We start from the raw sequence: 25,127 nt of genomic DNA, 5'->3' as shown, positions 1-25,127 counted from the left end.
GGACATTTGGAAATGCTTTGTTAAAATCATTGCTCTGTTCACAGTACTTGTGAATAAAATAGGAAATTTTCATAATGGGGTTAATAATTTCATTCTCATCTGTAACCTCAGTATAAAAATACACCAGCTTTTGATAAACACAGTAATGTATCCAGATCCAAATCCAAACTTATTTACAAAATCCATATACATTAAAAAATGACAGAAAGTTGACCAAAGTGCTGTACAAAAATTTAAAACAGTAAAAACACCATAAAACACAGGACTATATAAACTCTGTATAATAAGAAGACCCAAGATACAATCATTATGTGCATCAGATATAAGATGTACCTCTAGAATCTCTGTCAGTGATTCAAGGGGTAAAGAGGATAAAACTGCATAACATAGGCTTAGATTATTCAAAAAGTCCCTGAAGAGGACCCCTTGCCCTAACAGTAAGGTCCAATCCCCTCAAAGAGCCTCTAAATGTCTTCATATCAAGCCAAGTACAGCAAGGAGGATCGCTAGACACACTTAAACAACAAACTTAAACAAAAATCTGGCACATTGCATCATGGAGAAATGACATGCATAAGTAAAAACTTATGATTTGTGTTGTGAGAAAGGATATTGCACCAATAGTGGACATACATTTTCACTTTTGTAAGTTCGAACTGGTCATAATGATCTTTGCCAGACTTGTCCTTGCCAGGGGCCTCCAAATCCTTCCTTGCTAACAATTAACTAAGTGACCAATTTTCTCATTAAGGCTTAACCCAATTCTTCCCAGGTCTGAATTTACATGAATTAAAAAAACTTTCACTCATCAACAGGGTAAATATTACAAAATCAACATCAACACATCTGTGATTACAAAAACTCACTTTATTCAAACATTCAACCATCCAAAAAACGGGGCTCTAAAAACAATTGTGTATTTTTAACATATGGTTGAGATCCTTCATGTCTGTTTGGCTCCTCTTGGGATCAGCAGGCACAAGTGTGCAGCCTGCAACAATTAGCCACAGGTGCAGCCACTGAGGCCTAATCAGAGGTCTATAAAGGACTCCTTGCTCAGCTGCTGTCAAGATCTGTTCCTACCCTGGCTGTCAAGTGCGTCAAAAGTAAGCATTATTTGATGGTATTTGGTTTATGAGATATATTGTATCAAATTTGATTGTTTTATCCTGTGTTAAATGTAAAATTAGATTATGGTGAACATTATTTAACATTATTGAATATTATTTGTCATTTGAAACCCATCAATTAATCAATTATGTTACCTTTTTCTTTTTGTTAATAATAGAACACCATTTGACAGCCTGAAAATAAAAGCCTTTAAGTTGGACCTTCATCTTTGCCCCAGTGATTCCTCACGTTTAAATTGATGTGATAAACTTCAGTCCTACAAACTGTTGCACATTTAAAACACATATGATAAAATATTGTGGATGTGGTCAGATCATTTTCTTTAGTAATCTATGTATTTGGCTTATCTTTAACAAAACACAAAGATATTATCATACACATTATCTCTATATGTGTGCATTTTGATAAGGCACTGTGGTAAAGGCACTAAAGCAAAGATCAGACACAAACTGCCCTCTCTGCTTGGACTTCCTTGGCATTGGCTTGGATAGAAAATGAAATGTAGACATCATTAGGCTTTTAAATGACACCGTCAGCACTTACAATTTCTGACATGATTAGGGCATTTTAAGTTCACTAATGGAATCTACCTGCATTACTATTATAAAAAGAGTCTCAGGAAACTATACACAAAATGTTGAGTACCCACTGTTGAGGAAAGCAGAACATCATCACCTGAAGATCACCATTCACCAATACAGCCTACTAAAAAAGAACTATATTTTTCAGTGTTATTTCAAAAACAGGCAAAAAGGTTTTCACTGTGGTGCTACTCTACTAAAATAAGTGCAGTTTCAGATTGTACTGCTGCCTGCTCTGCTGTTGAGCTCATTTAGGCTACCAGGCTGTTTGATGTCAGGAAGAACCAGCTTTAGCCCGACTAATGGCTAATACAAACAGAATTCACAGGCCACTGACAACATGGGAGGACCATTATCATCATGTGGGTAACTATTTAAATCAGTCCTACATAATTCTAGTCACAGTAGCTCAGCTGCACCTCCATGTCCTCTCAGCTACTAATGGCATCATACAGACCAAAAGAGAGACATACTGTAAGCTGTTAAAATTAAAAAAAATGATGTCAGAAAATCTCATATGGCAGGTTGTTTGTAGACAGAGAGAGAGAGGTCTACATAGAAACATTGCTGATAGAGCATAAGATATAGATAAATGTAGCAAGGATGTTAGCTAAGATGGTTAGCAGCTCCTGCAATGACCTAACATTTAAGATGTCTGGTTCTCACTGACTAAAAACATCAGGTGAGACATTTAAAATATTATTTTTTCTGGGATTTAGCTGAGATGACTGGTGGCACTTGTATCCTAACACTTCACATAGCCTACTCATAGCATCTTGCTAGCTTAGCATAGCACATAACTTCATTAAGCAGCCCATTTCTATTCAAAGGCCTTTAAAGGTCTTAAACACATGCATATTTAGGTTTCAAATATTTATTTGCTGGGTATAATTTTCATTGTTTTCTTATGCGGCTAGGGTTACCATTCCTGCTAATTAATAATCTGAATCACAGAGGCTAACTGTTAACCCAGTAACATTGCATACAAGTTGACTCACTAATCAAAATTAAAACAATTAAGTCCACAGACTTAAGGAAAAAAGCACTGCTAATTTATTTTTACTGCTCTAAAATGTAAGGCATTTTGGTTGACAATGGGACAAAATGCAACATATAGAACTAAAGTTAAAAAAATATGAAGAGAAATTGTCCTTTTGGTTAGAGAAACTGATTAAACACAAATTAGGGTAAAGCAGCAAGCCTGTGACTACTTAAAATTTAAGAATGAATCTACTGAAAAACAGAATTATTGAAAATGTGTTTCATTATTGAGGAAATAGACTAGTTAAAAAAGAAAAAAAACAGACAGCCACATGATCTATTTTCTGATTTCCAACACCCTGGAATTGTAGCATTTTCTACAACAAATCAGTCATTGGGGACAATCTGATGAATTTTTCAGGTTATTAGCAAACTTGAAAAGCAGGCGCTTTAAGCTGAGGTAACATCAAATTTAAAAAAGTAACCCTTCACTTCATGTGGCATTACATTTAAGTCTCTGTAAAGTGAAATCCAAAATTTGTGTCTGAACACACTCGATATGTTGTAATAAGGTTGCTGTAAACATGTGAAGACAGAAAGTTTGTTCACCCCCTTTTCCTGCCTTGGTTTAATTTTGGCAGGTCAAACATGGGGGCCCACCACGACACCAGCCCACACAAAGGTTCAACTATCAACTATATCAAATCACTGAGCAGTTCAACTCAATACAGTATGTTGTTAACCGATTTCACTGCCTTCGGAAAATTTGATAAAAGGAACACCTGCAGAGTTAACTACAGGATGAGAAAATGAAAGCGAGACTTTGAAGCTCTAAACTGTCTGCCTATCCTAACATAAATGTGATCGTTTCTCTGGTGGCTGACACAGAGCGCTGACAGATGATTCCTCTATTCTGGTTGTAGCATTTTTTTTTTAATTTAAACCAGTATCATGTTTGGAATGAGCACCGTTATTTGAGCATAAGGAGTTGAAACAGCTAGCCATAATCAAAGATCTATTACTTTTCTTTCCTTAGGTTACATGGTGCTTATGAATGAATCATAAAATGTCATATCAAGGATTTAAAAATGTTGGCATAATCTGAGCGATATTTTGCTTTCATTAAAAAGTATTGCATTATATCCTTCTGAGTCAATAGATGAATTTCCTGCTTTTCAGACATCCCCTAATCACTGTACCTCTAATGGCTTCCCCTTGTATCACCCTGCTTTGTTTAAGAGGTCTGGTCTCTGGCAGTGAGAACAAGGGAACCTGCTGTCAGTGTCAGTTTAAAAACAACAACAAAAAAAAAACCATCTTTCAAACTCCCAACCTAAAAAAAACCCATAACATTGTTCTGTAAACTTTGTGGTCAATCAGTGAGGAACTTCCTAGAGTTGTTGTTGTGTGTCCCATTCTGCCCCACAGAGCTCTTCCTGGAGGAGAAGAAGTCCGCACGGAGAAGGCGGTAGAAATAAATCAATATCATGATATTCATCACAATCATGGCAGTGAGAAAATACGCGCCATGGTCCAGCCAGGAGTAGTTATGGATGATGAACCAGGTGAGGTAGAACTGGGTGCTCAGACGAAACATGACATAGGTGAAGATGTTGGTGATCTTGTTAAAGTAGTAGATGGAGGAGTACTGGGCACCCGCCAGCTTTAACATCAGCCTCAAGTGAAGGGTGACGCTGTTGACCTCCACGAAGAGCGCAATGACAGCGCCGGCTACATACAGGTTAGTGTAGAGGGCATACAGGAAGGAGGAGATCACCTGAGGAGGAGACACAGCGATGTTTATGTGGATAACAGCTCATATCATCTCATGACAGCCACGTTATTTGCCTTTATTTGCATCTTTACTTTATCTTGCCTGCTCTGACCTGCTCTTAAACTGCTTTAAACTTTATCTGCTCAATATTTTCATAAGAGAAGTCCAAAGTCTGCGTGTGAGTTCTCCTGTAGCACCTTCACTGTGAACATTATTTCTTTGAATATGAATCTTTATATCTATCAAGTTGTACATTAAAGTTTGACATTTATTTCTGTCACAAACAGATACATCTGTTAAATATGTACAAGCCCTCATAGATTATTTCAATTTATACAAGTATGAGTGAATTAATTGCACAATTTGTAAAATTTGACCACTAGGAGGCTCTCAATCAAAACATTAAGACTATATGATGAGTACAGACCAGCCCTGTGCAGCTCTGCTGCAATTCTAGTGTTTATTTCTTGTTTTGGATTGAAGACTATTTTTTTCACCATCATGTCTTGTCTGGACTTTTTGTCTTTAAAAGCTTGTAAAACATCAACCCTGTGGTGCACAGACAAGCTCTATACAAATATGCCGCCTGGTATGCTTTAAAAGGAACAGACAGCTTTAGTTTAGTGTATTACCACGAGAAGAGATGAAAACTTTATGATTCCCAACAATGCTTCACATATAATCGCTAAAACGCTGCTGCTGCATCACAAGTCTTTACCAGTCTTGATTTAAAGTAAAGACAAAGTTCAGACTCACTGGTAAATAAAATGTTGCACATCGTCCTTACAGAAACACTGCTTCAACTTTTCAGTTTCTTAAAATGTAAGCAAGCCTGTTGATCTTATGAGTTATTAAAGTTTCTGCTCAGGGGTAACATGCTACAATCAGCTTAGCTAAAGCTGCAAAAACAAGCTCTTTTCCCCTGTTTTAGTCTGCCTGCTCCAGATTTGTTTATTCAGCTGATATTTGATTAAAATGCAGTGCTATTTAGTCAAAATTAACAACAGCACATACTATAAACAGTATCTGTCCTGTTTTGTTGTTGTTGTTTTTGAGGTGAGCCTTAAATAGTGGCTTTGGTATGTTACCTCATCAAGAAATGCAATGCTGATAGTCAAAAATTAAGACAATCATGACCTCAGACAAGCTGTCTTACCAGAACATGATGGAGTAAGAATTCCCATGATCCTCTTGCATGTCCTGTCAGGATAATATCGCTTGCATCGTGCACAAAGTATCCTAAGACAGGAAGAGAAAATGAAAATCTGTCACTGGTATGAAGATCAGTTTGCAAAGACATGCCAAAATGACCATCAGCTGAGAAATTTAGCTTTAGATATTCAGAGGAAGATTGTCAAAATTGACAAAATAAATAACCATAATACTTTTACAACAGTATGTGTATTTAAGATACTGCATCTACTTCATCAGACAGTTGCAAAGAAGATTTATCCATCTGATATTTCAGGTGAAGTTTAGAAACCTTGTCCAAATCATACAAAGACATTGCCAGCATTGAACAATGCCTACAGGGAAAATGAAGAGAAATCATCCATTTGGGAGTGAAAAAGAAAGATTGTTAAAAAAGGAAGAAGAGGAAAAAAGAAAGCAAAGCAGAAGTGGACCAGATAATGACAATCAAATATGGAAGCTTATGACTGTATGCTTCTTGTCCACTCTTAATAATGAGGATGACATGCTTGAAAACTCTCTATTCACATATTCTACATAGAGATGTAGAATCTGTACACACAGGTCATGGTTGTCCCCATTTTAAGTGTTGGTTTCCATTTGTGGTTCATTTTAAGTTTGAGCTGTACTGATCAGCTGATCTCACTCAGGCCCTTATCAGCTGATGCCCAGATGATTCACTTTAAAGCTGGGTATACACCGTGCGATTGTCATCCGATTCATCCCCAAATTTCAAGTCACATGACTCACTTTATAGTTGAGGCGACAGTCAGTTGGATCAGACGTCGTTTGTCATGCTGTGCAGTCAGATGGATTTCTGACATGTTTGATACTTTGGTTGTATGACTCCAGACAGAGAGCTTAAGGCAGGGTTTCATCTGTCTGTTGAGCTACACACATATTCCATGTCTAATTTTATAAAGCTGAACAGACTGAGAAAAGCTCCCAAGCTGAAGTGATAGTGAATGTAACACTGGCTGTGGTTATCGGTTTTGGGTGTGACTTGATAAACCAGACAAATCTGTGGTTTCTATCCAGGGTGAGTGTGTTGGTTCACTGTAACTCCTTTGTCCAATGAACAAATTGTTAGAATAACATTTGATTAATCATAAAAAGTGAGCTATTTGACCTTCAAGTAAATGGGAACAAACAGAGATGGTTTGTAAAAGAGCTGGTTTGTTTAGCTACCAAACAAACTGATACTACAACTAACAATGACTTTACTTTTAATGAATCTGCTGATTAAATTCTTGTGATTAAACTCTCATCTTACAATACTATATAGTAGGGATGTCAAACAATTAAAATTAAAACCAATTAAAATTTTATTCTCAGAATAAATCTAGTTAATCCTGATTAGTCTCCTTTTTGTGTCCGTATACCCCATTCAGAAATTCAACTATTTGCAACTGTTTAAATTCATTTCAGATTTTTGTACTTGAATAGCGTGTTCTAAACCGCATACCTCCAGTAGTACACTTTACTTTAGTACAGTGATTCCAAAACTTTTCAAAATAACAGCGCCATAGACCTGGGACCCCCACTGAATTTTTGTACACATCACTTAAATTAAAGCACAAATCTCGCTGAATAACTATGTTTTTTTTTTTTTTTGAAAATAAACTCATTTTAAAGATTAAATATTTTTTAAAATATACCATTTCAAATCATTTTGAATCCCCTTTTGTATTTTTGGCAAGCATTTCATGACCTTTTGGTTCTTAGCGTTTCATGACTAGGGCTGAGAATCACCAGCTACCATGTTTGTTGTACTAACTTTCTCCTGCTCTATGACCGTCACCTCTGCCGACCACACTGGACAAACAATTGTCCAAATCATTGATTTTATTTTTCTAGTATCATACTTCAGTTCATATTAGCAATTAATTTGAAAAAAATTGATACTTGGTGGATGAGATGGTAGGATATATCACCAGACCAAATATAGCAATACTATGCTGTATTGATTTTTTCTCCCACCCCTATTCATGACCCTTCCAGGGGTCCAGAGCCCCCCTTTGGGCAACCACTGCTCTAGTATACTTCAGAGTGGTACACAGCACTTATTTCTGCAGTCTCATGCCACCCCAACCTAGTGCTGCAGTTTTGCACTTTAACAGTCTCTTTATTCCCCCCTTAAATTTCTTTTTTTAACAGTAAACCGACGTTAGGCAATTATAAAAATCTGACAGTTATTCTCAACTGCTTCTCAAATTAATTTACCTGGCATTTATCTTAACATTATCATTATTATATTAACATTATATTATTATTATCATTATTTTTGTTATATTGTTATTTTTGCCTTGAATGCCCCAAGCTTGATCTGTTTAGTCGTTGCCAGTAGCACACTAGCTAGCCAGTAGATGCCAGTGCAAGCTAGCACACCAGCATGCTAAAGTGTGTACACCTATGCTTTCTACTAAATATTTTGAGAACACAACTGCGCATAGGGTGTTAAAACTGAGAAGTTCACTCAAATGCAGTATACTTAGGGCCCTATGAAATCCGTTTAATTTTTTTGCCAAATTCTGTTTAAATTTTTTGGAATTCTGTTTTTTAACCTTTCCACTAATTTTACCATAAAAAGAGTGTCTTATTTATGTAAATGAATAAAATGTTTACTAATTCAATAGAAAAAACCTTAAATTTATTGAAAAAGGGCCACAGTTGGCCCAGGAGCCGTTGCCTTGATAACCCTGATATAAAATAATTATAACCAGTGTAACAGTCAGATATTTCCAACATTTTAAGACACATCCACATGTATAATTACTCTGGGTCCTAACTGATGTTTATAATGTAAATGAAGAAATCCTTCTGTTCTCTCAGAGATTGATAGTAACTTAATAAGAAAGTAACATTAAAGTCAAATGGTTAAAAGTAAACCTACTATCTAAATTTTCTTTACTCTCACAGTCTATAACAGTCCTTACAGTTCGATGCTACATTGTGTTCTACTCCTGACTGTAATTAACCTTGCAAAGCAGATGGATACGCTCGTTTCCTTGGTTTTCACTGGCGAATCCATCTTGCAAAGCTCCCATCTGAACCATTTGGGCCCGGTTAGAAAGTGACAGGACCAATCAGTGACGAGGGGCAGTACTTTCAGGCGCAGCAGAGTCGTGATGTAAACAAGCAGCTGCAAGAACTGGCGCAGTTATGGGGGAAGAGCTTAGCATGGATGCTGCTAAAGCGCCAGTTTTATCAGAACTTGATGACATTTCTTCATTAAAAGAAGAACAAAGAACAGCAGTGAGTTGTTTTATTTTCAAAATGACAAAAGTCGAGTACTTACATGTCTATAGTCGCCCTGTTTCACGTTATTCCTCAGTAGCTGCGCATGCGCAGCTCGATAGCGGCTATGTCACGTGTTTTGTTGCTCTGATTGGCCCATAGAGATGTGACAGACAGAATGTTCACCTGATCATACTCTGAGTTTTTTTCAAAGCCTCTACCTTTTCTCAAACATTTCCTATTGAAGCTTTCCCAGATGGATGTGTTTCACATTTGTGTGAAACACATCCATCTGGCGTGTCAGGTTAGACTGTAACAGCTCTCTCCTCATCTCACTCCATACATTGCTGTCTGTTTGTCTGCCTTATATCGGACCGGTACATTAATGCAGACACGTATTGGCTTGTTAAGCAACCAAAGGGAACTACAGTATCTACAGGAGGAATTATTAAGCTAATTGATACTGGACTGTAACATCATTTAGACTGCTGGACTTTGTAAAATCTCAAGTCCGTCCGACTCAAGTTTGAAGCCTCTAAAGGGTGAGTAGGTCTTCAAGTTGAGACTTCAGCTGTGTGCCTCGCACACTGTGGACCCTGAAATGCCATCGTGATTAAAACAATAATCCTGATGGTCCTAACATGTAGTAATAAAAACATAAGTGCATTCAAAAGCTACAGGCATCCTCACCAACTGGCTGGTTTTGTCCAAAACACAAAGATTTACTGCTAACTGGCACGGAGCACTGAAGAAGCCGTCTTTTTTTAATTTATTCAAAGCTCCTGTGCTTTAGTTTGTCGTGGTTTTAGGTGGCTCCCAAATGGTCCTTTTGTGTTTGTATGTCATAGACACTTAATTTAAGAATATTAATTTAAGAGAGTTTTAGAACAGATAAACATTTGTCATAGAAGCTATAAGAAACTGGATTGCATATATATTGACTGTGCATCATATTTATAAGAAATACTCCTACCAATTAATTGATGATGCAGTTGGTTGGTTATTTATGTCCATGCAACCAATGACCCATTATGCCTAAAGATGAACTTTAACTTTGATCTTTTTGACAAAACAGAAATTCTTTTGTGTCACTAGTTAATCCAGCAGTCATTGATCATCATCAGTGTTAATCTAATCTGACTGAATGGTTGAACGTCTTTCCTCTCCATTTTTTAGATGAATGCTTTATTATTCAAATTATCCACGGTGATTAAACTTTGCTCTCCTCATTCAGCTGGAAGTATCGCATTGACTGAGAGTCTTTGTGTTCGTCTGTATGACTGGCATGCTGTGGCAGACACACACAACATGCCCCTGTGTTTAACAGCATGACCTCCAGCATCAGGTTGGCCTCGGTGGATTTATTAGCTTGTTTGCAGTTGTTATGGCAGACCTCCACAGATTTGTGTCTACATGGTAACATGAAGACACAATCACACTGCTCAAAACCAGACCTCAGAGTCCTTCGTGGATTGTCTTTGGTTTCCACAGTGATTCAGAGGAGACGCCCATTCGTCTGTTCTGAGAATCAGGTGAGGGGGGCGGATCTGAAGCCTGCCTTCCTGAAAAGTAGCAACAGGAAAGGTGGCAGTTTTACACCCCCAGGGCAGAAAGAGGGGAAAGAAAATGCTGCAAATCAGGAACAACTCTACCACATTTCCCAGACATTCATCAAACTACAGCTGAAGCACTGAGCTGATGGACCACAAATGAGCAAATGTTAAGAATGTGTTACCTTCTGCTTCTCAGCTATGCACTTAATCAGTTTCTTTGTCAAACATGATGACAAATCTTTGAGTAGTGGGTGCATAAACAACTCAGCTGCACTGGACTGTGGACATTCATAGCTGTCACTTTTTATAAAATCTGACATTTGAATAGGAAATGCAATTTTCATAACATTCAATAATAAATGAAAATCTTTGTTACAGCCCTACATTACACTTAAACCAATTTTCTCTTCACACTGCAGGCTGATCTGGGTTCATAAAAGCAAAGAATTTTAAAAGTTAAACCTTTTCAAAACACAAATAATCTTCATTTAGACATAAACATCACCTAGAGTTTAATAACTTTCAATCAATGAGGACTTGTGGGGACTTAACCTTGCAAAGCAGCTCTCATGTCTGTCATCAGGTGAATCCATCTTGCCGAGCTCCAATCTATAAAGTTTGTGTCATTTGTGAAAACGGATCTAACCAATCAGTATCATTTGAGGAGAACGAGACAGTAGCTGCATGGTGTGTACTTGCACTGGAAGTCGATAACAATGGCTGCCACTAGTGTAGCAATTAGCTCAGACGTTGCCATTTAAAGCAGTGTTTTTATCAGAAATGGACCAGATTTTTTATTGAATAGAGGGCAAAGAACAGCACTGGAAGCTTTTCATAATGGAGGAGATGTTTTCTCTCTTCTCCTGACCCGCTTCAGCAGGGGTTTGTGATAGTTACAGGCGGGGTTTAGTTGGACTGTAAGGTGGTGTATACGATGACTGCTGTTGTAGCAATTAGGTCAGGTTTAGCTTTGGTACAGCAACTGATTCGGCATTTAGCCGATTATTGGTATTTGTATTATGTCACCAATAATCAATAACATTAGTGAATTAGAGGGTGTGTTACTCCCCTCTGGCTTTGTTTTCACTCACTACAAACTGCCCTAGTGTACTACCCACGACACTATCTGATGTCACACAATTACCAGCCAATCAGCAGTCAGGCCTGGATGACACTGACACAATTTGTGTATGATATCACTTCCTATTTCGTGCTGTTGCTGTCTTGCTCTGTGCTGTTTCTTTTTTTAACATGTAGTTTTACTTTTACCACATAAAATACATTTTATTTGTCATAACAAATGCATATCAATGCCATGTATTGAATATCTGTCTCATGCACTACTAGTAGTCGGTGTCAACGTGGGCCCTGAAAAACAAATATTGGTCAACCCTTAATCCAAATGTGGCAGGACATTTTCATTCTTCTCCCAACCAGCCTCAGCATGAGTTTTATCCACAAACATGCTCCGCTGTTTGTAAACTATGACAGCATCTTACTCCTGAGCTTGTTACTTATAAGAAAAGTGCTTGCTTCCTGCCTCATTCTGACGTGTCACTCTGATTGGCTGGTCATGAATGTGACAGAACGTTCGTCCAATTACCTTCTGGGAATTTTTTGAAAAGTCCTTTTCCCAGTTGAATGTGAAATCTATCCCATAGAATGGATGTTTAAAAAAGTCTATCCAGCATGCCACATTAGTGAGATCTTTTGTTTTGTGCTGATTATTTTTAAGGTATACTTTGGGGCTTTTTGTACCATTATTGACAGAGGACAGTGGATAGAGTCAGAAACAAGGATGAGAGAGTTGGGGAAAGATATATGTGAAAGAGCCAGACTTGAACCTGCCCTGGGGCATGGCTTAACCACAAGGCCAACTGTGATAGTTAATCTAGTGAAAAATGTAAAGACTGTTTCTATAAATCATATTGCCTGGCACCTACCCTCCAGCAGCATCTCCAGGCTTTAAAAATAGAACATGGAAATAATCACTGATGTCACTGCTTGTCTGGTTAGCTTTATTAGCTCATAAAGAGTTATAAACATTAATTTAAGCCTGTTTCATACCCAGCTACAACCTCCACACAGGAGCTTTAAACCTTTGTGTTTTCTGTGGTGCAAGCACTGACCTGTTGAGACGCAGACAAGCAGGTAGGACAGAGGGGTGTGGTATGAGTGGATGTTGCTCAACGTCTCAGGCCAAACCAACACACTGGAGAGGGACACATGTTATGGAGAGATGGGTCTGTATTCGCCCTCACTCAGACAAACATGGGCTCACTCCTGGAGAGAAAAGCCTGACTAAGCAGAGACATTAATATCAGGTGTTTGGGCTTTTTTTGTCACCCCTTACTAACAGAAAGCCCCCATTAAGTTTTGTTGTACCACTATTTACCCCTTGTTTATGTCTTTATACATAAAAATGTCTACAATTCAGCAACATTTTTTCCTATATGGGCTCTGAGTTAATTTTTGCCTGCTCTTAACCGTGTTTGGCAAAAAGCGGCACACCTGAAAAAGCAAAGGTTTCTCTGCATCCCCTCCCTATATAAACATGCCATGACTGAATTATTGTTAATGAGTGACCTCTAGTCCTTATGTGGTATGTAGAGGTGCACGGTTTCACATGCTTGCTTTGTGCAGTGTACAGAGAAAGAACTCTTTTCTTTACCTGCACTACAGTTCTTCTTCTCACACATATGAAATGCAGTGATAGAATAATTTGACCTTGCTCACTTTTCTCAATGTTCAAAGATGAGTCACAAGCACGTCCCCGCCCCCCCCAAACTACTTTCTCATGATACTTTGGAAAGGATTGTTTCTCCAGCAGGTTTTTCCAGTTGTTGTATTTAAAGGTTGTTGCTCAAGTAGCCCGAACTGCAGCCTGAAAATGAGACCACTAGCAGTGGCACACGAACTTACAAACACAAGCAGAAAGATCTTTGTGTGGCTCATACTGTACAGTGACATTTCTCTCCCCACTTATAAATGCCATTGTCTCCCCCGGCCCTCACCCTGTCTGAACATGCCCTTCTTGTCCTGGCTGCCACAGACTGTCACTGCTGCACACACACCCACTCACATAACACATCATGCGCACTGTGAATGGACAATGGTGTCCCAGTGTCACTGGACAGGCAGACAGACAGATGTTTTGATGGAGACTCACCAGGTCAGGGCCCATGTTCCGGTCAGCAGGGAGTGCACCATAGAGACGGCGAGGTTCCTCCATTTCCACTCGTGGAGCTCATTCTGCTTCACCACTTTGGGCACTGGCAGCCTTTGGAGCAACCTGTGGACCACCCTGAAAAGCAGACAGAATACCAGCACTGACGGGCCTGGGTGACTCTTCAGCACAGGGTTCAGGGCGTCCATCCTGTTCTCCCCCACCCAGGCTCTCCCTTAGTCCCTAAAACCTCCCTTTTTTCCTTTATGCCTCTTTGTTTTTCTTTCTATAAGTTCCCCTCTGATGCTGCTGCAGCCTTTAACTTCTCACGTTTTCAGCGTCCTGAGCCCGAAGAGGATGGCTTAGAGGGGATTCCCGAAACAGCTCATACCAACGCTACTGTGTTTGTCTTCACGCAGCGCCTTGTAATGTTGTTGTGCGCTCCCACTCTCAGCCAGCCTTTCTGAGCAGACTGAGGAGGGGAGAGGTCGAGAGGGAGCTACATGGGCGGTGCTGCTGCTGCTGCCTCATGCTCTCATAAACCGGAGAAACGAGGAGGGCCGGAGGATTTGGTCATATTACGCAAAAAGCAAAATCACAGAGCTGAGCTGGTGGGGCGTGATTTTGGGTAAGCGTGTTGTCAACAACAATGAAAGCACCTAAAGTAGCAGAGTTATAATCGTTTCATGGCCCATTTTACGCTCTGTTGGTAAAAGCTCCTCGCGTGTTTAATGCTATTATAGTGACAATATTACATCTTTTAACGATTATGATGCATAATAAAACTTATATCCTAAGCTGGTGTTCTAATTTTGTTTAATATTTCCTCATTCCGCTCGCGTATTTAGCAGCTTTTAAAAATGTAACAGTTGAGTTTAGGGTTTAGAGGCCATCTAAATCCTTAGCCCATTTGGCTATCCATCCATACATGAGATCATCTGGACCATACGTTTTTTTTTTTTAAATAATCACATATGTTTGTTTGGCCATTAGGCTGTATGTTTGGCTTCAGCTTAGCTAGTTAACTTTATAAGTGAAGATGATGGCTCATGCACTCACAAACAAACAAACTGCTGTTTGCTACATTTACAAGAGGGTATCATGTATTACATAATTAAAGATTTAAGGTTGAACATAATTATATAATATTGATTTTTCATCAAAGAAGAACTTAAGATTAACGCTATTCATTTATGAGTCAACTACTACAAACACGTCGGTATAGCACATCCTTTTTGCTACGTACTCCGGAGCAGAAGGTGGCAGTAGTGAGTCATCAATTAGCATGGCCCACATGTGCAAGACAGGTAAGCAGATATTCATTACCATCTATCAAAATTCAAATTATTAACTGCACACAAATGTATTTATCTGTTAGTGCTGACCCAGTTTGACAGTTTAAGTGCTATATTTTGTTTCATGATGTCACTGTTAAAAATGTGCTTTATTGATGAGCCAAGCAACATTCAGTCAGGTAAATACTCATTTTATGTTGATTCAGCTCAGTTACTCATTGCTAAAAGAACATTTTAAACTTAGGTGGAATTACTTTCCATAATTTAATTTTGTTCAGCTAACAAGTTATTTTTTGAGTATTGTGAAAGCCCTTTAAATTTTCCATTAGCACACCTGAATAGAGGCAGAAACATCCTTTGTAATCTATCTATCTATCTATCTATCTATATTAGGGGTGGGAATCACCAGGAATCAAGATACTTGGGTCATGATTCGATATTGCGATTTATTTTTACATTTTGCAATACAGTGAGTATTGCGATACCATATATTGCGATATATCGTGATCTATACTATTTTTTCAACTGTTTAGCTGATTTAGCATTAGTCTTGCCCTCATGTTTTTCAGTATTTTATTTTCATGTTGCACTTCTTGCAAACCTCATGTGTCGTGTCCATCTCATTTGTGCCCTGCTTGCATCCCTAATGTCCTTCCCCTGGTGCTGCCATGTTTGTTGTACTAACTTTCTCCTGCTCTATGACCGTCACCTCTGCCGACCACACTGGACAAACAATTGTCCAAACAATTGATTTTATTTTTCTACATAGTATCATAGACTTCAGTTTATATTTGCAATTAATTTGAAAAAAAATTGATACTTGGTGGATGAGACGATCTGATTACGGCTACAACAAACGATGGTTTCAATCATCAGTGAATCGGCTGATTATTTTCTCGATTCATCGACGAATCAGATGCCCTTCTTTTTTTTGGGGGGGGGGGTCCTTAATTAAAAATTGAACATGGATGTTCCAAAGCTGTCAAAATAATGTTAGAGGTTAAAAGTCTATATTCTTAAAACTAAAAGAAAACAACATTTTTGGAGTTCTGTTAAATTAAACAACTTAAATATGCCACAAAATAATAAACACAAAAAATGTATGATTTTAAAAAGTGAAAATGACATGCTTTCATGTTGTTACTTTACCTCCCTCCTTACAAACGAACGATGAACGTAAACACTTCAAGTTTATACTAATGACAACAGCCTGGGGATATGATCTGAATGAAAGACTTACAGTGGGATACTGATTTTATTACTTCCTCTTGCAATTATTTTATCCCAGAGGAGCCACAGGTAAGCCTCAGCCTCTTGGATACTATGCTGTATCGATTTTTCTCCCACCTAGATAAGGCACTTATGTTTTGTTGGCATTTTTATATTTTGTTTATGCTCCGCTAGTTTACTTTAAGAGTTTAGGTGATGGATCCAAAACCCTTTCAATTTTCCGTTAGCACATTGGGACAGAGCTAACCTTGCACGCAAAATGGATTTGTTTCACACATCCATCTGGTAAACCTCTCATACACAGGGTAAAAAAAAAACTCAAAGGGTGATTGGATAAACGTTCTGTCTGTCACATCTTTACGGGCCATTCAGAACAACAAAACACTTGACGTAGCCCCTACCGACGGGTAAACTCAATTGAGAATTGCATAGCGTGAACCATGGCAACTGTAGACATGTTAGTACACAACTTTCTTTCGTTTTTGAAAAGAAAACAACTCAATGGTGTTCTTTGTTCTTTTAACAAGGAAATGTTGTCAAGGTCTGATCAAACTGACACTTTAGCAGCATCCACGCTAATGTCTTCTGCCATAACTGCACCGGTTTCTTGTTGCTACTTGCTGTTTGGTCCTGTCACTTTCCCAAATGGCTCAGACAGGGGTTTTGCAAGATGGATTCGCCAGTGAGTAACACTGAAATGGGCATATCCATCTGCTTTGCAAGGTAAGGACAGAGCCACATTGTTCAAACATGCCATGTATTTACATGTTCTTGGTAATTTCACAGAACTTTATTTCTTCTCCAAACCAGGTTTTTCTCTGATCTAGTCTGCCGAACTTCTAATGCTTTTGCTTGACAAGAAAAGATCCAGGATGCTCTATTTAACTGTAGCCAACACCTTTAGACAAGAATAAAAAAAAATAAAATTATTTATTTACTGTCAACCCTCAACTCAAATAAATGGCAAATAAAATGCAAGGGAACAACTTTAGATGAATCTCAATCAATCTGTATTTGTATCAGACCCTTTACAAACAGAGCAGCTAGCCTGCAGGACTCTGAGTTGTATTAATAGCAGATACCCAACATTTAAACAATTAAACACACTTAGAACACAGCTTATACATGATAAAAACACAGCAGACATGTCAGGGCACCAAAGGTCTGGGGGCTACGAGGCTTTGTCTGCTTTCAGTTTGTCATAATTTGTTTTGCACGTTATAATAAAGTCATGATAAACACTCAGTTAAAAGTGTTTATCATGAAAACTTTAGTATGAAAACATTCATGTAGATCTATTATCTTCGGTTTTATCAATGAAACTGTTAAAATTGATGGTGATGTTTTGCAGAATTTGGATGGGTCTTGGTGGCTGTGGTGGTGAGGGTTCAGCTAGCTATAAGTAGAAGGGCCCAAGAAAAAAAGGTTAGGAACAACTGCTAGTAAATGCAGAATTCTTATTCTATCTATTCTATCTTATTCTATATCTTTTTTATTGAACAAACTGGTTGTAAATCAGTAATCAGTATTCTGCTCACATCAATTTAACAATGTAAATATCGTAACCCCACTCTTCTCTGCCTATAACTCTTTCCATAAACACCGTGTGGCTCTCATTCCTCACAGCTGGCCACTCTGCAGACTGGAGAAAAACTGAGGAAAAGCTGCTGCTATGGCCGTTCTCACCTTGAACATATTAGTCCCAGCTGCACCACAGATGTCTGTGTGAAATACAAACCCACATGAGAGGAGTTTACCTCTCTTTGATGAAACTCATTTAGATTTTCATTCCCTCTTTATTTATGTTCTCTTCTTTTTTCTGTTCCCAGTTTCTACCATCCATTGAAGACAATGATACCCAAAAAAACACTTGAAAGGATGCTTCAGTGTTAATTTAATGTTAGCCCATCCGTCTATCATCTTTACTTCCTGTCTCATTCAGGGTTGTGCAGGGCTGGAACCAGTCCCAGCTGTCATTGGGCGAGAGGCCAGTACACCCATGGACTGGTCACCAATCACATCTATCACTGACATAGAGTAACCAATTAACCAAACAAGCCTGCTTTTGGACTGTGGGAGGTGGCCTGAGTATCCAGAGAGAACATGTAATCCCCCAACAGCAAGGCTCTGTCTGACCAGGATTCAAACCAGGAACCTCCTTACTGTGAGGTTACGGCACTGTCCACTGCTTCACCTACAGCCCTAAATGTGATCCCTCCTCCACATCCAAAAAGGAAACTTTGCAAAGCACAGGCTGCAGTTTAAAAAGATGCCATCAGATGGCAGCAAAGCCTTATTTGATGAGGAACCATCTCATAACATGATTTTTCAGCTCCTTGGTTCTCCCAGGTCTTTATCAAACCACTTGGGGGCGCCTCTCTCCATGAGAGTGACTTTCACTCTGCAAGCCCTATACATTTCAAGCCACATAGCTTCATTAAAACCCTTACTGACTCTTACATGTGTTTTTAAAAGACATACAACCCCAATTCCAAAAAGTTGGTTTGCTGTGTAAAATGAAAAAAAAAACAAATATAACAAATATTGCAAATATCCCCATATTTTATTCACAATAGAACATAAACAACAATTCAGATGTTGAAACTGGGACTTCTGACCATTTCATGAAAAAAACATTAGCTCATTTTGAATTCAGTCGCAGCAGCATGTCTCATAAAAGTAGGGACAGGGCAATTATGAACACTGAGTATCATCCCCTCTTCTTTCAACAACAGTCTGTAAACGTCTGGGAAGTGAGGAAACCAGTTAATGGAGTTTTGGGAGAGGAATGTTGTCCCATTCTTGCCTGATGTAGGATTCTAGCTGCTCAACAGTTCTGGGCCTTCTTTATTGTTTTATGATGGGTCAGATGTTTTCTATTGGTGAAAGGACTGGACTGCTGGCAGGCAAATTCAGCACTCTATTATGAAGCTATACCGTTGTGTTGATGCGATGTGATTTAGCGTTGTCTTGCTGAAATATGCAAGACCTGTTCTGAAGGGGCGTTGTCTGGATGGGATCATATGTTGCTCTAAAACCTCTATCTACTTTTCGGCATTGATAGTGCCTTCAGCTGCCCACGCCATAGACATTAATGCAACCCCATACCATCAGAGATGCATGCTTTTGAACTGAGTGATGATAGCAGACTAGATGGTTAGGACATGGGATCCATGATCACCCCCCCCCCCCCCAAAAAAAATTCATATTTGATTAATCCGACCACAGAACAGTTTTCCATTTTGTCTCAGTCCATTTTAAATGAGCATTTCTAGATCGTGCTCACATATGGCGTCTTTTTGGCATGATACAGCTCTAACTTGCATTGGTAGATGGCATGGCAAACTTCATGTACCTGTTTTAGATGCAGTATTGATCTTCCGCCTTGTCCTTCGTGCAGATAGTTATCCAGACTCTTTAAATCTTTTGATACTATAATGGACTGTAGATGGTGGGTTAGTCAAAGTCTTTACAATTTTACATTTAGGGAAATTGTTCTTCAATTTTTCAGCACAGTTTTTGCAGATTGGTGAATGCCTGCCCATCTTTATTTCTGATAGACTCTGCCTCTCTAAATGCTCCTTTTATACCTGATCAGGTTACTGACCTGTGGCCAGTTAACATAATTAGTTGCAAAATGCTCCTCCAACTGTTTTTACATGACTACCACTTACTTTTCCTGCCTTTTGTTGCCCTGTTCCATTTTTTTGGAATGTGTTGCTGCCATCAAACTACAAAATGAGCTAATGAGCAAAATGGGTTCATGAGATATGCAAATCATTGTAATATGTTTCTGTTTACATTTTACACTGGAACTGGGGTTGTATATGTGATCATTCCTGTCAATAGATCTGATGCTCCTTTTTGTTCAAGTATAAACCTTATAGCATGAAACACAAGCCTTCTGATTTATGTGCTTATTTCCATACAGTGCAGCGCTCTCAGCAACATAACACCCTGCAGTCAGAGAAAGAGATGTAACTCAACACCATATCTTGTGTTTCCTGGTTGCTTCTCTCTACACTTAGTCTTAGTTTGAGAACAAAAGGAGGCTTTTGCCCCTATAGTTTATGCATAGGAACCTGTCATTAGTCACAGCTAGAGCTTCAAGTTTCTTCAGACTCTGCTCAGGATTTCAGGATACAAAAGGTTTCATAGTCTTTTGCTGCTGGTGTGTTTTGTGCACCTGCAGGTCACACCAGAGACACTCTACATATCATATAAAGAGATTAATCTTCTTGTGCCTGGGATCAGCACTGAACCGTATTGATCTCTTGGTGCTTCTTCCTCTCCCCGAGGGCCTGTTGAGTAACCACTTCTGTGGAGACTCTCTGAGGAGCTGATTGAGAGAAAATCTAGGGTTTAATTGATTTCCAGAAAGTGCTTCATAAATATACAAACACAAATAGGTCAGCCATGGGTCGCTATTGCTCAGAGAAAGATTTGATTGCATACTCAGATGGTAAAAATACATTTTAGGTTCAAGATAAGAGCAGACTGATTATTTATGCATTAATCGTTATACATATATTTTTGAAAATCTCAAAAAAAGATATTATTTCATACTTGATGTAAATATATCTTTTTTAATAGTACTTCATCTTGTTATCTATAGCATATCTTGGTTTATTGATATAGCACAAGGCAACTATTTGCAATGGTGGCTGGTGCATTATTCTCCAGGGGTGCACAAGTGGGCCTGGATGTACACGCCCTTTTCACACAGGCAACCCTAATTTATGTATTTATTTATTTTTTTTTAAATATCATTGCTGTTTACCCAGAAACACTTGTCCATCACAGCAGGAAGTTTTGAAGTTTGCTTGTCACTCTCTAAAAAAGAAAATTTGGGACTTATTTTTTAGTAAAGTTACATGAAGTGAATATAAGTTGCAGCGTGTTAACTAGTGTCAAATAAATGAAATTCAACTGCTTGTTATTACTACCTGAAGCAGTTTTTAAAGTTTGTCCACGGTTGTTTTTGTTAGTGGAGCAGTTGGGGAGGTAAAATAATAGCAGGGAAATTTCAGGATAAAGTCAGGGTAAAAATCATTATTGTTTGTGTTCACTCATACAGCTTACCCAGGTCGATTCAAGAAAGATTTTTAGGAGTTTTGTGCAAGTGTAGATAAGGCTTTAGTTTGTTAGCTTAATGCTAAAACATGATGGAAATAACCAACAAGGGGCTAACAGAGTTAGCATCATGATAACTTTTTTTTGATAATAAACTGCTTCTGAAGTTACGAGATACTAAGTTAGTTTTGTAGCAACTCTTCAATATGTGAAACTACAAACGTCTGGCTGCAGACTGCACATCTTTGATAGCTCCTCACGTGAGAAGCCGTCTCTGTCAGAATGGACATACAAGAAATATTTTCAAAATTAAATCATATTTAAATTCCAATTACGGCGAGGTTTAGGGCTCAGATACCAAGAAGTAGTAAAAAATCTGATTACAAAATGTTTAATGATGCTGAGTAAACAATCTGCTTACAGAAAAAAAGTTTGTCCTCCATGAAGACACTCTAACATAGGAAACACAGCTTACAGAGTTCCATCATCTGTGTAAAACTGCATAGTTAACATAGTGACGCAGCCAATGTAGCTAAGTTTACATAGCTCAGCCCACAGAGCAGTCATGGGCTGCATATCTACATTATTTATATACCTACAGTAGCTTTAGCTACCTTGCTTAAGCTCACATGGCTAAGACAAACTCAGCTATGTTGGCTTATGTGGAAATTTTAACTACACAGCTAGTATAGCTGCGTGGTTTTTGGCTACATTCGGTAAAACTCATATTGCTAAAGCAAACTTAGCTATGTTGGTTTATGCAGCAACTTTAATTACGTAGCTAGCATAGCTATGTAAGCTTTAGCTACATTTGCTAAAGCTTACATTGCTAAAGCTAACCTAGCTATGTTGTCTTATGTGGTATCATTAACTACATAGCTAGCATAGCTATCTTAGCATTGGCTAACATATAAGAAAACATATAAGAAAAGGAGAACTTAGTACTGGCCCATTTATGCTTGCCAAAAGTCATGCAAAACAGCAAATAAGCACCTGTTCAACTAAAGAGAAAATAAAGACATTTCATGTAAAAGATGACCTGTCTTTATAACTTAAAAGTGTTTCTTTTCATACATATGAGATAAGAGAGAGAGAATTTAAGGAAACAGCTGTGGGCAAAACGTTTCAGTTCTCCAAATAAAATTGAAATTTATATCATTTTTATTATCTGAGCTTTTGGCAATGACTTAATTTGTTGAGACTTGAACAAAGACATGTGCCAGAAGACCTTTTTCACAACAGACACTTTGACTCATCATAGCAATAAATAAACAGGTGTTAGGTATTCAGCCTTCATAAATCTTATTATTTACACCTGTTCTCTTGTTCTTGAAACGTCATAGTGTCACGTCTGTGTTCAACTAAGTGACAAAGGTGAAAGCGAGGCTCTGATGGAATAAACACCCACCACCTCCTGTCTCATCTTGAGATTAATGGCTCCTCCAGCTCAGGTTCATACCCAGGGTTTAGCACCAGTTTCACTGTTTTATCACCGTGCATTCTTTCAAACTGACTGTAGCATTTTAGACAGATCTCCTGCTGACAGAAGATGGGCCAAATATGTCACTAAGCTTGTCTGAGGAGTGGCATGCATTACAAGACTCCTTGAGGTGCTCCTTTGTTAAGATATTATATCCCTGAGAAAGAGCAAAGTATTGTTTTGAGAAACAACCTACTCACCTGTCCTCTTTCCACCAAACTTCATTTAAAAGAAATGCAAAGTGTAGAGAAGGGGTCCAATTATGTGAAGCTGACTGTTTGTGGTGATGTATCATTATTTCAGATTGGTGATAATAGAGGAGGTATGTACTCCAGTACAACACAGCAGTGGCTTTGTTACAGCACAAAGCATTTATTATCATCATGGCAGAGAGGGGAAACAGCGCTCATATGCAGCCTCCTTCCTGCTAATCTCAGACAGGAGGATGGCGCTGTATAATCACCAGGCGTCTGGATAAAAAGTTTAGAATCTAAGGCCCTTATTTGAGATGCTGCACTAATAATACATGTTTTACTGTATCCGTTTTTCCAGGAAGACAACACTGGTCTGCTTTTTTGTCCAATAAAGTCACATCAAATGGACAGTAAAGATCAATTCTGTTTGTAACTGGAACTAAAGTAGGCCAACAGTGGCACTTTATTGAAAACTGATAAGCTAATAAGCCTTTGAGTTGGATGTGACTTTAAATTACATTGCTGTTTTTAAAACACCAGTGTCATAAGCTCAGTGGAGCTGTAGTTATAAAACTGGGCTGGGATCCACAGTAATATATTTACTCATGTTGTAGTAATTGTACTTTTTCAATTTGTTAAATTATCACTGGAAGTGAAGCATCAGAGTACATTTGCATTACCAAAATAAAAACTCTTTAACAAAAAAAAAAAAAAAAAAACCCTTTGTTCCACATGCAGGTTGTCAAAATATCATCTAATGTCTGCTACAGTCAACTTCACTGCCTTTGTACTGCCTAGTTACTGCCCATAATCTGTAACTGTGATGCCTAATTAGAGAATATCAGATCTGATAACCTTTGGTTTTCTTGCTATCTGACATCTCACTAGGCAGAGGCATACAGTATTAGACACAGGCTGTGCCTAACAGGTGTTGGGTACAGTCATTCTTGTCCTTTTTGTCCAAAATTCATCATAACTGGGATTTTCCTCAGTTCTGTACTTGTACTTTTTAATACTTTTTAAAAACCAGTCATTTAAATTTACTTAAGTATAATTTTGAGACAAGTATTATTCTCCACTACATTTTTAAAATCATCAAGACTGGGTAAAAACATCAACACCAGTTAGAAATTAGGAGGTCTAAACTTTCTGTCAACAAGATGAAACCACTCAGCTGTTTGGCTTTGACAACACACAACGTCCAGTGTGAGGGAAGTGTGTATTTTTTTTTCTTTGGGTTTTGTTGCTTTGTCTTTTTTGTTCACCTCTGCACATGTAAAACAAAATTTAGGCCTACCTACAGAACTGCTCGGTCGCTTGAAAAAAACCCAGTGAATGGGCTCTCCCCAGTTGTGATTTATTGATAACAGTGCATTTGTCTTGGTTCAATACTATTAGTGCTAGTGTCCTAGCTAACAGTTCATTCATTCTGGAGCTGAAAAAAAGTGTCAGGTTATTATAAGGGTCCGATGTCTGCATTATTTACTCATGCCACTTTTTAACCCCTTTTCATCTGTTTCATTACATTTTTACCGTATTTGTTTCCCTGTTAAACTCACTTTTGCCTCCTTTAAACATTTTTTTGCAGCTTTTAACTTACTTTATGCAACTCTAACCCTTTTACCACATTAACCATCCCTTTTGCCACTTTGAATGCTTTTGCCACTGTTAACCCATTTGTGCCCCTTTTTTAACCACTTATCATCATTTCCTGCCCGTTTTTGCCCTATTAAACCTATATTTGCTGTTTGTAATCAGTTTTTGGCACCTTTTAAACCAAGTTTTTACTACAATTTTTTGCCACTCTGTAACCAATTTTCACCCATTTCTGTCGATTTTTGCCAGTTTTAATCCATTCTGCCAATTCTGCCTTTATTTTGCAATTATTTAATTATTTCCCCCTTAAAGTGGTCTCATTTCCTCATCTTTTTTCTCTGGTACCCTTACATTTGTGTTGATCATGACTTAGTTATAAAGTCTGTCAGTATTTACAGTTTGAAATGCTATACTGTACTACAGCATAAATAAAAAACCTCTATGCCCCCACCCCGCCAATTTGGTTGTCCCCCCACCCCGCCATAGGTGGCTATGATAAAATGAGATGTAATGAAGAAAAATTCTTCCCCAAAACTGATTTTAAATACTACTTTAAAAAGTCACTCAATCACGGTAATTAGAGTGAATGTAGTTCGTTACTTTTCACCCCTAGTAACACCCATGGTCAACAACGATACCTCTTAT

The 25,127-nt window shown here is 38.2% G+C and overlaps 1 protein-coding gene across 1 annotated transcript; it reads right to left on the bottom strand.

Moving 5' to 3' along the window:
• Window positions 1–852: 852 nt before the first annotated feature.
• Window positions 853–14,052, bottom strand: tlcd1 (TLC domain containing 1). The gene is made up of 4 exons (XM_041808242.1): window positions 13,618–14,052; window positions 12,578–12,660; window positions 5,624–5,706; window positions 853–4,470 (listed from the first exon to the last, which is right to left on the bottom strand). Exons 1-4 carry the CDS (start codon window positions 13,821–13,823, stop codon window positions 4,066–4,068), a joined length of 777 nt encoding a protein of 258 aa, XP_041664176.1. The 5' UTR covers window positions 13,824–14,052; the 3' UTR covers window positions 853–4,065.
• Window positions 14,053–25,127: the final 11,075 nt, after the last annotated feature.

This window comes from Cheilinus undulatus, linkage group 2, assembly GCF_018320785.1.
Source record: "Cheilinus undulatus linkage group 2, ASM1832078v1, whole genome shotgun sequence".
Classification (NCBI taxonomy): domain Eukaryota; kingdom Metazoa; phylum Chordata; class Actinopteri; order Labriformes; family Labridae; genus Cheilinus; species Cheilinus undulatus.
This window is presented reverse-complemented; position numbering and strand designations above follow the sequence as displayed.

Coding starts and splice junctions, on each gene's coding strand:
- tlcd1 (XM_041808242.1), bottom strand. CDS start 13,823: ATGGACGCCCTGAACCCTGTGCTGAAGAGTCACCCAGGCCCGTCAGTG. Junction 12,661..13,617: donor GGAACATGGGCCCTGACCTG/GTGAGTCTCCAT, acceptor GTCCCTCTCCAG/TGTGTTGGTTTGGCCTGAGA. Junction 4,471..5,623: donor TCTTACTCCATCATGTTCTG/GTAAGACAGCTT, acceptor TCTCCTCCTCAG/GTGATCTCCTCCTTCCTGTA.